Consider the following 13,394-nt stretch of genomic DNA (forward strand, 5'->3'; position numbering starts at 1 on the left):
CTATCTATCTATCTATCTATCTATCTATCTTTTTGTCATTATGTCTGTCTTATAAATTTAGTTTTAAACTCAAACCTTTCTCAATCTACTTATTAAATGGATAGTTCAACATTTTCGCAAATTGGCCCATTGCCATAATCCCTATATTCATAGCAGTAGGTTCGTTACCTTTATTTGTTGGTGCAAGCTATTTTGAGAATGGCGGAGCAGAGTTGTGAGCTGCTCAGAGCTACGCTAATGGCAAATGGTATTTCTTGGTTTCCCTCATCAAACTCATCAAATACACAATCCAACAACTCCAAAACCAGACAGAGTTGTTTTCAAGATAAATTCATGCAAAACCACTGATACGCGTTCCCGTCGAGGGCAGTTTTTAAGCAAGCAGTCTCTGCATTTGCCTCGAAAACAACTCTCGAAATGTTCCGTTATCCTCTCATAGCAATGAGAGAAGAGATTTAGTTGAAGTTTTCTTTCTGTCTGAACCAAGCAGTCCTCCAACCTGAACAACCCAAGAGGTCCATTGGTCATTTCACCCTCTCATATGACATATGATATGACTGAAACACTGCACCTACAGTTCCACGCATTATGTATCCTGGTAGTCATGGTTACAGTTACATGACATAAACATGTACAGAACAAGTGCTCTGGCCTATCGAACTGTTAGAACAACAACAGTCATGGTCATTGGTCATTAGGTTTAGGCGGTAGTCTGAAGTAGGGTTGTGGGAAAAAATTGATTAATGTAAGAATCACGATTCTTATCCTCTATGATTCTGGATCGATTCATAAACTTCAAAAATCAATTTTTTATTAACATTACCTCCGTCTCTCTGCGCCCTCACAGGCTTCTGTACACAGCTGCAGCAAGCTGTGTTGTTAAGATAGTTACTGTTAACTGATAAGATTAAAATACTCTATTGAATGTCTGTGACTAGGCTTGTGCCGATCAGCAACGTGATCGTCAATTTCGAGAACGATCAATGGTTTTTTGTGTTGTTTTTTTTTGCCGTTATAAAACACACAGCTGATCAGCCTCAGATGGTGTTAGATCTTCACATATTGAACTCTTTTTATACAAAGTGCAGTCAAACACCAGGCTGAAGAGAGAGGAACAGCAGAGCTCCTCTGTGGAGCTGCAGGTGAACCGGCTGGAGAGCAGCGCCGTCCATTTTTTTTTTTTTAGCAGCCCTATTGTTATGATTTTGAATCGAATTGTGACCCGAAGAATCGGAAACAAATCGAATCGTGAGACACCCAAAGATTCACATCCCTCGTCTGAAGACACTTGTCAAGGTGAGACAAAGATCCTGCAGAAACAGGCTTCATGTGAGAATGGAACCTCTGACCATCCTAACCTTGTCCTGACATGGACTTTGGCTCTCTTTAAAGTCCACTTCTCCCTCCGCTCCTCTCTGAACTACCACAGCCAGTAGATCACAAGATATTGTCTTAAAAATGTAACTATGGGTCATAATAAGCAGCTGAACAAACGAGCTATGGGCTTGTTTTTCATTAGAAGACAGTTTCATCCAACAGATCAACAGTTTATACAGTAACAGAACTAGTCATCAAAACCAGCTGGGGACGGTGAATGGACATGGGATGTTGTAAACAACTAGATCATGATGACTAGCTGAGCTGATGTCAGTGGGGTCATCGGGTCAATCTAAAAGGTGTCTGCCTGAATAAAAGATCAGATCATCATCATCACATTAAGTCTCTCCAGTGATCTGTCTGCTTGGCAACGGTCATTACACCTACAGCTCATTCAAAACCTGGTATTGGTTTTGTCCTGGTATTGTCCCAGCAGATGAGCAGCCTCACCCTCTCCCTCCACCCCCTGGATCTCTGCCTCTGTTTTTCTACAACGATGCAAACGGCCCATTACCCTGGTCCCTGAAGGTTTGGCTACGGGGAGAAAAACTCCAGACCACCTCCTGACATTCCAGCTCTGCACACGCTGCGTTCCATGTGCCGACCCGGCTGCTGGCAGGGCGCCTCTCCTACGGTGACGGTATTGACCTTTCTCTTCCTTTCTTCAAACAAAATGGCCTTTAAGATGCTTCTGACTCCGCATAATTCATTGATGGTGCCCTTCTCACAAGTCTCTCAGGCCGTCCGTCCAGACCGTGACAGCTCTGACAGCCTGGCAGCAGACACGCCGAGCTGCCGAGCAGCTGGGATGGAAATGTCAACATCAGGCTAACTATGACAAGTGGGCTAGTTTTGTGATCACGCGCCGCCCTGCCAAGCCACATAGCTGCACATTTCCATATTCATCTGTCTCTGCCTCCAGCTGACAGCTGAGTGTACACAAACACAGCACAACACAACACAGGGCTGCATGTGATGTCAATGAGAAATAGCAGAGTTGGTTTGGTGTTTCTGTGTTTACTCATTTATTATGCTCTTTTTATTCATATATGTATTCTGTTATGTAGAAAGTTACAGTTGGATGCATATACTGTTGTTTTTTTACTACAACTGCAACTGTAACTTTCTATATCTATTCTCTTTCTCTCCGTCTACATATATCCCTATGAATTCTATTTGTTTACTACATTAAACCAGCTGTGAAGATAAATAAAGTCTGTATTTGTGATTTGAATTCCACTTCTTCCGATTGGAGATGAGAATAAAAGAAGGTCTTTGCGGGTCTGCAGGGAGGCAGCGTGCAGCTGAGCCTCCTCGTCAGTCTGGCCAGCAGTCATCCCTTTGTTGGGCTTCTAGCATCATGGTGTGTGAGAGGGGATGTGGGATCACTGGGGGCTGCTGGCTCTTGTAGCTGTGTGCAGGAAGTCCCTCTTTTGCCTTCTGGCATAAAAGACAATCAATAAGAAGTAGTTTTCTTCCTCTCGCTCTCCGTCTGCTGGTTCTCTACGCTTCATGAGTGATCCCTGGCCTGCGGGGGCTTCTTCCTTCACCTCTCCTCATCCCTTCATCCAAAATCCATTCATTCTCACTCCACTGTTTTGTGTCTATATCCTTGAGCCCAGAGGCCAAACAGCAGCGAACATGCTTTGTCTCCATACTTGACTTCTTCCCTGGCTGAACCTCTTTCACACTCTCATCTCGGTAATTTTCTACATTAATTATTCAGGCCCCTCCAGTCTATGAATATAAATCCATTATGTCTGCTCTGCTACATTCTGCTTCAATTAGAGGACTGGGGCTGAAACTGTGTAGAGGGATGGCAGATCAGGAGATTAAAGGATTCATGAGACACCACTCCACTTTAAAATATTTCAGCTACTCATCCAATGTAGAGATACATATATATGTAATTACCTAATGGGAAGTGTGCTATTGTTCACCAGGTTGGGCCTCCACAAATGGTCCCCTGGGACACCGGTCCATGGACTCAATACCATCATATTATTTAGGTTTCATCTCATTTAAACAGCAGTAATGTTCCTGGAGGATGACAGTGATTTGAGGCCAAGCCTAAAGGTCCAGGGCTGAAAAATGAAGCCCACATCAAAGTGGAAAAGAAGGCACTTCCTCTAATGACCACTCAGTCAATCCAAAAAGAAACATGTTTACAGCAACAACTCACCTGTTACATTTTTATAAGACTTAATGTTCTGTATTACTGAGGCCGTGTCTCAGCTACACACACGTCACTCTGCTTTGTCCATTTCTGGATCAGCTGGGAGTTAGGGGCGGAGCCAGACACTGCCCAGATAGTGGTGGTTGAGAAGCTCACTCTGAGTTTCAACACTACTCTTCAGAACCCACCAAGAGTCAACAGCAGCACGGAGGGGACAATGGAGCACCAATATGCATCAAGTGTGTGAAGTAAACACGTCATTATACTGTCAGCCTGCAGCGCTAACCCTGGCAGCAAACCACAATTCATACACTGCAAAACCTCAAAATCTTGTCTCATTTCTTGTCAAAATGTCTGCTGACTAACTAACAAAATACTTTCAAGCAACATGACAATGTCTCATTTCTAGTCAAAACTAGGCAAGGCAAGACAATTTTATTTGTATAGCCCGTTTTTACAAACAGTTTGTCTCAAAGGGCTTTACATGGTATCGTAACAACATCCTCTGTCCTTAGACCCTCACATCGACTGAGGAAAAACTCCATGGAAAACCCTTTTAACAGGGAAAAATCTGAGAAACCTCAGGGTGAGCAACAGAGGAGGGATCCCTCACCCAGGACGGACAGACGTGCAATAGATGTTGTTACAGACAAGACAGTTTACAGTTACAAACTAATCTCTTTCCACTTAAAATAAGATTCATCACCTAAAAATCAATTTGTTTTTAGATCATTTTCAACTGTTTCAAACAAATTTTCACTTGAAATAAGTAGAAAAATCTGTCAGTGAAAGCAAGTTTTTTGTGCTTGTATTAATAAGAAAGAAAAACTTGCTCCACTATCAGATTTTTCTACTTATTGATTGCTTGAAAGAAGTAAAAAGTGTCTAAAAACAAGCTACTTTTAATGTGATCAGTCTTATTTTAAGTATAATGAGATTTGTTTTGACTAGAAATTACATTTTGACTAGAAATAAGACAAATATTCTTGGTAAGATATTTGAGTTTTTGCAGTGTACCTGACACACCTGGATAAATGGGCCTGATTCACCTGCATGGTATACAGTACTGTATAAATACAGGTCTAATTTCCAACAACAAAATACACAAAATCAGAAAATATGACAAAAATATCATTGTGTGAATGATGAAATGTTTATGGAAACGAGAGCCTATCTGCTGTCTCTGTGTATTCTGAATATCAAGTAAGCCTTCCAGCTAAATATAGATGAATCCAATCATCAGTCAAGCTGCTGATTTGAACCTCATTCTGTCAGTCAAACTTCTACTGTGTCACTATACACACACAGCAGCTCTGCAACACTGTCAGACAGTCTGGTCTTACTGTAAACCAACTGTGACTGTGACGAGGGAGATGTGATGGGGTGGAAGAGGAAGAGGAAGAGGAGGGGTGAAGGAGCACGCCTTACTTCTCCATCCTTGTTTCTGTTTACCTGTCTGAAGGTCTGGACTGTTTCATAGCTCCTCCGTATATTGGGGGTCGGCATCTAATGATTCTAATTTGTCCGGACTAGTTCACACATTGTTTCTGTGGATTTTTTTTCAATCTCCAGGACTTCCTTTCAACTGATGCTCAGTGTGATCTTCTTCATGTTGTTGGACTGTGAGACAGGAGATCCTGTGGTAGTGCACTGCAAAAACTCAAAATCTTACCAAGAATATTTGTCTCATTTCTAGTCAAAACTAATCTCATTCTACTTAAAATAAGACTCATCACATAAAATGTAGCTTGTTTTTAGACACTTTTTACTTCTTTCAAGCAGATTTTCACTTGAAATAAGTAGAAAAATCTGATAGTGGAGCAAGTTTTTCTTTCTCATTACAAGCACAAAAAAACTTGCTTTCACTGGCAGATTTTTCTACTTATTTCAATTGAAAATTAGTTTGAAACAAGTGAAAATTATCCAAAAACAAGTACATTTTTAGGTGATGAGTCTTATTTTAAGTGGAAAGAGTTTAGTTTGGACTAGAAATGAGACATTTTGACAAGAAATAAGACAAATATTCTTGGAAAGATTTAGAGTTTTTGCAGTGTGGTGCAGTCTGCAGAGTGTGTGTGGGGGGGGGTTCTGCAATGGCTGCCAGCGGGACACACACACACACACACACACACACACACACACACACACACACACACACACACACACACACACACACACACACTCACTCATACATACACATTACACACACACTCAGACACTGCAGCATCAGTGACTCACCAGGAATATCCTCTCCAGCTGGTCCTGGATGTCCTTCATCCCTGGAAAGGCAGCCACGCCCTGGATCATTTCAATGAAGATGCAGCCCACTCCCCTTAAAGACACAGGGAGACCACACCTCAGCACTGGCTCACATAAACATGGAGTTGTGTAAAAGTAAAAAGTCCAATGGAAACGTCATCATTACAGTCACTGGAAAACACAAATGAAATTGCACTTTTTTTTTTATGCAACAGCAGTAAAGACAACAAGCTTTAGTAAAACATCTGTGAAGTCAGAACCGACAGTTAATCAGAGAAAAAGCTGCTTCAGACATTGAGAAGAGACCTTGACCCTGACCTACTGACCTACTGCTGGAGGTCAGGGTCAAGGTCAGTCCACAGGATATGAGCTGATTTACTGCAATGCCCTCCAAAGACATCTATGATAGTGTGTGTGTGTGTGTGTGTGTGTGTGTGTGTGTGTGTGTGTGTTAGCTCATTTGCCAAAGTGTTCTAGAGTCTTGTCAGACAGTGTGTTGCTCTGTCTAGACCTTCTCTCTGAGAACAGACAAAGGAAGGAATCTGAGGGACAATGTTTGATGTGTTTCAAGTTAAGAAAATATATCTCTGTAAAATATACACATTCCCACTGGGATGTTTTTTTCTGAATTACATAAATAGTTATTTTCAAAAGATCAAATCACCCCTTAGTGATACAAAAAATGCTGAAGTTGTTGCAAAAAAGAAAAGCAGCAACTCAAGTGTAAACATCCTTTTTCTAATTCTCTCAGATTATATTGTTTGTTTACATCCTGTTGTTATGGCGATCACAGTGTAGAGTGTTACAAATGCTGGGACTCAGTATCAGTACAGTACAACTGGATCTAGCTCTGATTGGTTCTTTTTAACACACACTGAATCAGCCTCAGTAAAAACAGTTAATGAATGAACCAACAGGAGGACTCACACTACAACACACTCTGTGTGTTTACATGGACTTGAGTATCCTGGTTATGATCAGGTTTTTGAGTATCCGGTTGTTGTGTTGCATGTCAACATCATATCCCATGTTTCATGTCAGTATCATCATGTTTATCTTCTCTAAAGCTGAAACACTTCTTCTAGTGTGTTGTCTTCTTTCTGAACAGTCCTCCTCTTCCACTTTACTTTTTTCTCTCCTTTACTTTCACTCGACCTTTGAGGCCGTCCTCACAGGCTCATCATCTCCTGCTGCTGCAGACTGTCCACTGCTAAATGACACTGGTGGAGGACTTGAAGTGACCCACCCACTTATTTATCTGCTGTGTCCCTCTCACTGTGACAGCAATTTGTCTATGTCCTGAATTAATGTTGTGCAGGCAGCATGTGGTGTAAAGAGAAAAGCCCCAGAGTAGCATATTTCTTTTATTCTCAGTGATAGGGATATGATGTCTATAGACTCAGAATAGCTACGGTTGGTTCACTTCATTATATTAAGAATATTCTCTTGTATTAATAAAATACAACTTATCAGTACTGCCAAAGTACTGTACTGAGCAGCCTGTTTTCATACGACTACAGCAATACAACTATAGAACCCCCGCCTTGGTCTTCCAGTTGGAAGTGTTCTGCAGTGCAGCCAACCACAACTACACCTGTACATCAATCTGAGAATCTGAGCACAACCACACCTGAGTGGTGAGCGCTGCAGCTCAGTGACTCCATCACACCCTCCCTCTCCATGATGTCAGCTGGCAACCTGCAGGCTGCTGTGATGGATGTTTGTCATCGCAGCAAAACAGATCTGCACAACCTTCTGCTCCCTCGCTTCTTCATGGAAGACTGCTTCATAAGAGACCAGGGGTGAGTGTGTGTGTGTGTGTGTGTGTGTGTGGCTCTCGGTGGGATAAAGCTACACCCTGTGGATTTGTCCACCTGAAAATACCCTTGAAGCAGACACACTCTGCCTCAACCCCCCCGGAGCCACAAACTGCTCTTTAATTGGCTGCAGGGGCTCAGCAGAGATCCCCCTGTCCGTCTGTCCTGACAGAGGGTCAGCCCCATAGACTGTATATGGGTCAGCCAAGCTGCAGCGCGGTGCTGTTGGACAGAGGTGAGGAGGTGAGGAACAGCAGGGAGAGAACCACTCAGCGCTGTTTGCCATTTAAAGTGCAATATTAATGACTAAACAGCCTGTGAGAGGTGAAAGGTGAGGCTGGATACCACAGAGGATGAACTCAGCTGTAGATAATTAGCGTTAACTTGTTTTTTTCTTCTATTACGAAGAATCACCAAAGTCATGAGAGGCAGAAAGTGTATTATAGGCTATGGTATGAGAGGCCCTTGCTCTCACACACACTACAACAGGCTATCCATAAAAAAAACACTATACTCTCTTACACACACTATTATACTCATATAAACACACCACTATACCCCCTTACCACTATACCCTCTTACACACACAACTATGGGACAACGAGGAGTTTTGGAAAGCGAAGTCTGTTCATACTACATTTACCATGAGCCTCCGCGCGCACGGTGAAATTCTTGGACCGGCGCAAAACGGACGTCTTGCCAAGAATGTTTTCATTCATCAAGAATGAAAGTAGGAGGTTCGATGACGATCAGATACCATCGTAGTTCCGATCATAAATGGCGATTCGGCAGCGTTATTCTCATGACCCGCCAGGCAGCGTCCGGGAAACCGAAAGTAAGGAAACGCTGGTTGGCTCGCCCAGCATTTCCACCATTAAATAAAATAACAAAATAACGATAGAGACAAAACGATATATTTATCGAAAATGGAGCCATTAACAAGTGTGGGTAGCGTAGATTCATCCACAGTATTGTAAGACTTTTTTATAACCAGATAGAAACTCCTTGTCGTCCCTTTAAGCAATATATCACTTCAGTCCGTGGTATGCTCATTATACCTACCACGGCTAAGGGGCGTTCTACGAAAAACCCCTTAATATAATGAGCATATACCACAGACTGAAGTGATATATTGCTTTTATAAAACGGTTACCAATATTGGCAGTATGAAAGAGGAATATGCAATCAATTTCATTAATGTTAGTTTTTATTCAACCTATCATCTAATAAAATAGCCTCACTGTGGAAAAAAATACCTACCTCTCCGGACGTTAGCTCTGCATGTCCTCTTTTTCTTCAGGTGAAAGTCACTGCTCAATCCCCTCTACCATTGTTAACCCTCCCCGGAGGTGAAAGTTCACCTTAAACATGTGAATTCAACTACTTTAGTCTATTAGCGTCGTAAAACCGGCTTTCTTTTGCTACCGACTGCAAGGGTACCCTGTCATGGATACATGACAACAACTTCCATTCATACCAGTCATATGTGCCTGACACGGAGTGATTTGCTGTGATAAGGTTTTAGAATAGTAGCCGTGGCATATGCTTATTATATCACGGTTAACAACCGATCAGATTTCACCTTTCCGTTTTATAAACTCTCTTCCACCACCATACTCTTTTACACACACCATAGCAGTGTGTGAGAGAGTATAATAGTGTGTGTAATAGAGTATAGACGCGTTTGTAAGAGAGTACAACCACTGTCACCACCATGTGGAAGTAGCCGTGAGAAGAGACGGTTGCTAGGTTGTAACCTCACGGTCTAAAACATGGACAGTCCTCGTGAAGGAAGGGGCTGTGTATTTTGCATATATAGCTTTGTTCCTACGTTGTAGTTTTCTGCTGTTATTAGAACAGCCGAGGTCCTAGACATATTCACAGAAGAGAAAAGGTCCACTTCTCTGCGCTTGCATTCAAAGAGACGTGTCAATGCAGGAGCTACACAGATAAAACTGCTGCTCTTCTGAGAGTGAATGCGTGCAGAGACTCCCGCCAGTGTGAAGGACATAACATAAAAACTAACAGGCGTGGGTGTTTCAATAATGTGGAAATCAGCACGACCTAGGATTCATCACGCACCGTTTTTAATTGCAGTTGCAGATAAAGCTGCAGCTAGCTTGCCTTGCCTTGGGGTCAGGGTTAGGGCTAAACAGTGACAGTGTGCAGTCATGACTGAGTCTTAATCATTATTAATCACTTTAGGTGATATTAATCCATCACCTAAAAACCTGAGAATCCTTAACCAATTAATAGTAGTGTACTACTAAAGACACTACACAATGAGTGATTTCAGTTTCACTACATGTTTGTCAAATTAGTCAAATTGAAAACTAGAATTTGGTCACAAAAGCAAAGGTTTGTCTGGAGGAGAACATCCTGCCTATACCTGACATCCACAGCTTTTTCATTTCGTGGAAAAAAAAACAAAAACAAAACAACAAAGGCATTTCGAAATCTAAAACAGAACAGATACTTCCCCTCTAATCATTCAGTGTTAAGCTGAACAACAGTGCCTGGCACTGTGTCTGTCTGCTGACCTGTCTGAAATGTATCTGTGGTAAAAAGTGACCAGGGAACGTGAGATGTGTACAAATAATCAATGTACAGTAAAGTGCAGGTGAGGGTCAGCTGCACATAACTGGGTTTTAACAGGATTTTCTCTCCTGCAAGTTCCCCGGAGAGCAGACACATCTATATCCCAGTGGGAGCGGCAGAATAAACACACAACACACACTGAACAGAATACAGAGGAGTCAGAGGTCAGGACTACCCACCACATGTCCAGGCAGGTAGAGTAGTCCGTGGATCCCAGCAGGACATCTGGAGGCCGGTACCACAGGGTCACCACCTCATTGGAGTAGGTATGGCTGGGGACCGACTTGGCTCTGGCCAGGCCTGAGGGGGAGGGGAGGGGGCACAACAACAACATGGTTTCAGAAAACATTATCATTGAACGACCTCCAGAAATCAAAGCAGAAACCTGGACTCTGCAGACAGAACCAAACAGACTGTGAGCTGAATTAGACCACCACCAAGAACCTGGTCCTGAATCTGAGGAATCCCCTGTATGAAGATCATATCTAAATTCAACACTGATGGTTTTGATGATGATAACTCAGGGCTAAAAATGAAATGTCATTAGAGTTCAATCTGAAAAAATGTCAGTCTTGTCATCGAACTCTAAATGGTTCATTGCCTCTAGAGCAGAAATGTTCTCAGCTGTTTCATCAAGCCTCTTCCACTGGCCAATGGACAGTATATGGGATGGATGGATGGATGGATGGATGGATGGATGGATGGATGGATGGATGGATGGATGGATGGATGGATGGATGGATGGATGGATGGATGGATGGATGGATGGATGATGGATGGATGGATGGATTGGTTGATGGATGGATGTATGGATGTATGGATGTATGGATGGATGGGTGGATGGAGGGATGGATGGATGGATGCAGATGGGAACACAGGACTTTGACACTGGAGAGTGGGGTTTGATTCCAATATGATAGTTAAGCTGTTTGTTAAAGTTGGGAGACTTCAACAAAGACACCACATGCTAGACATACTTTAACAGTAATCATGATCTTTAAATAAACCTAACCAAGTAGTTTTGTGTTTTGTGTCACATAACAAAATCCACTGTACAGTGGTGTTTATCATGACAACCATGACAACCGAGGTCTGCAGAGTGTTTAAAATGGACTCGCGGGCACTGAAGACGGAGGAATTAGTGTTTTTCATGAGGTGGCTTGTGTCTCTATGACGGCACTCCAGGAAAGGTCAGGAGGTTTTAACAGACCCGTCAGGGGTCACACATGTCCACAGCTTGAGGAGCAAAGGTTTATCAGGATAAAAAAACATCCACAACCTCCACTGGGTATTTGATGTTTGCTGAAGCCTCATTAGACCTTTGAAACTTCCTCTGTATATGAACATAAAGTGAACTCCATGTTATCTGACCTGTGTCTGGACTGACATTGAACCGTGATGAGTCTGACATTATCTTTTCAAATGTGAATCATGATGGGAGACCTTTGTGGTTCCAGTGAATCTCAGTCAGATGGACTGCTCTGCGTCAATCTGACCTGCTTTGCAGCTTTTCCGTCCTCACACTGGGTTGTGCTTGGTGCAGCGCGGCCCTGCAGCTGGCTGCTGTCTGTGTACCAGGCAAAGTGCTGCTTTTTAAAACCTTCTCCAGTGTTTTCACAATAACATCACAAGCTCGTCTGGCTTTTTCTAACTGCACTCTGGCATTTATCTGCACAGAGACACAAGCCCAGGTTAGTTAAGTATCTGCTGCCAGTCCTCCAGTGGCAGCTAATGGCAAAGCAGAGTGCAGATGCAGCCAGCTTTAATGAGGATGGTGGTATTACCTCTTTGTCTCTTCCCAAGTGGTCGGAAGGCTTAATTAAAGCATTTAGCTAAGTAAAAAAAAGAGACTTCCTGCCCTGCTGCTGGCCCCCTGTGAGTGGGAGGAAGAGAAGCAGAGGGGGAGAACAAATGACATGAGGGAGGGAGGTATTTAACTTCTCCTTGTGTCTGAACGCACACAAGAGAAAGGAGTTCCAGCCTGCATTCATCACAGCCAAGCACTGTAATTTCTACACACTGATCTGAGGACCAAGAGACGTTCACACTGAGAGGCTATCATTTCCGCTGCAGGTGCTCTGTGTGTATGTGTGTGTGTAAAGGGGCGCGAGTGGGTGTGACTGCAGACAACATCCACTCATCATAGAAGAAAGAAAGTGGAAGGAGGCCGGCGTGTTTGTGACGAGGAGAGGTGGAGCAGAGAGGGAATACAGTCACACAACACACAGTAACACAAAACTGATGGTCTGTACACACAGTGTTGTGTCTGTATGTTTTCACTTAACACTGAAAAAAACATACATAGAACGTAATAGGGCTGGGACGATTTGTTTTTCTCCCGATTCGATTTTTCTATGATTTTTTGGATGCTGATTTGATTTAAATGCGATTCTACGATATTGCCGATTTTCTCGATTTTTAGTCTGCATTTTTAACACAGCGAAACAGTTGAATGATTATGATTGTCTACAGACTATTCCAGGAACCATATTTCCGCCAAAAATACACATCACATGTATAAATTAACATACTCCATTATAAAGTGAACTTAAACCCTTTTCAAAACCTGGACTCTCTGTATGTAAAAAAGGCGAACAAATGCACATTGCACAATATATTTTTGAAAAAAAAAAGATTTTTGAAAAAAAAAAAAAAGATTTAAAAATTGTCAAAAAAAAATTGCGATATTTATGTGAATCGATTTTTTCTCCCACCCCTAATACTAAGCATATGCAGGCTGCTGTAACAGGAAGCTCTGTCTGCTCTGTGGTGGTGCAGCTCCAGACCAGACTGGCAATGAGCTACAGTCAAGACAGTATACAGTCCTATACAGACAGGGTCAGTTACACTTGTAATGCATTAAGGTGATAGTTGAGGCTGATAATGTAACTGTTGGTGTTGACGTCATTATTTCCAAAGGGCTCAGTTTCTCTGTTTTTCCTTACACGTTGTTTCTGATCCCTCATAGAAAAACCACATGAACAAATTTGAAAAATTTTGCACATGGGAATCATGTTATCTGCACATGGGTTTTGGCCAAATTTTGTGTGAATCACATGTGAATTCCCATGTGAACCCACATGTGAACCCATTTTCCACATAACAACATCTATTGCACGTCTGCCCGTCCTGGGTGAGGGATCCCTCCTCTGTTGCTCACCCTGAGG

At 42.5% G+C, this 13,394-nt stretch overlaps 1 protein-coding gene across 5 annotated transcripts in view; it reads right to left on the minus strand.

Moving 5' to 3' along the window:
• Positions 1-13,394, minus strand: part of cdk14 (cyclin dependent kinase 14) — a 213,205-nt gene that overhangs the window by 69,694 nt on the left and 130,117 nt on the right. For all 5 annotated transcript variants that reach the window (XR_015037945.1, XM_085803392.1, XM_085803395.1 and 2 more), the window contains 2 exons: positions 10,407-10,527; positions 5,792-5,885 (listed from right to left, as the gene is read on the minus strand). Coding sequence is in view for 4 of the 5 variants with exons in the window: in XM_085803392.1 (XP_085659518.1) it covers positions 5,792-5,885; positions 10,407-10,527 (215 nt within the window). In the remaining variant the exon portion in view is untranslated. The remainder of the gene's footprint in view (positions 1-5,791; positions 5,886-10,406; positions 10,528-13,394) is intronic.

Source organism: Trachurus japonicus, chromosome 16 (genome assembly GCF_045865225.1).
Source record: "Trachurus japonicus isolate A0001 chromosome 16, Traja_1.0".
Taxonomy (NCBI): domain Eukaryota; kingdom Metazoa; phylum Chordata; class Actinopteri; order Carangiformes; family Carangidae; genus Trachurus; species Trachurus japonicus.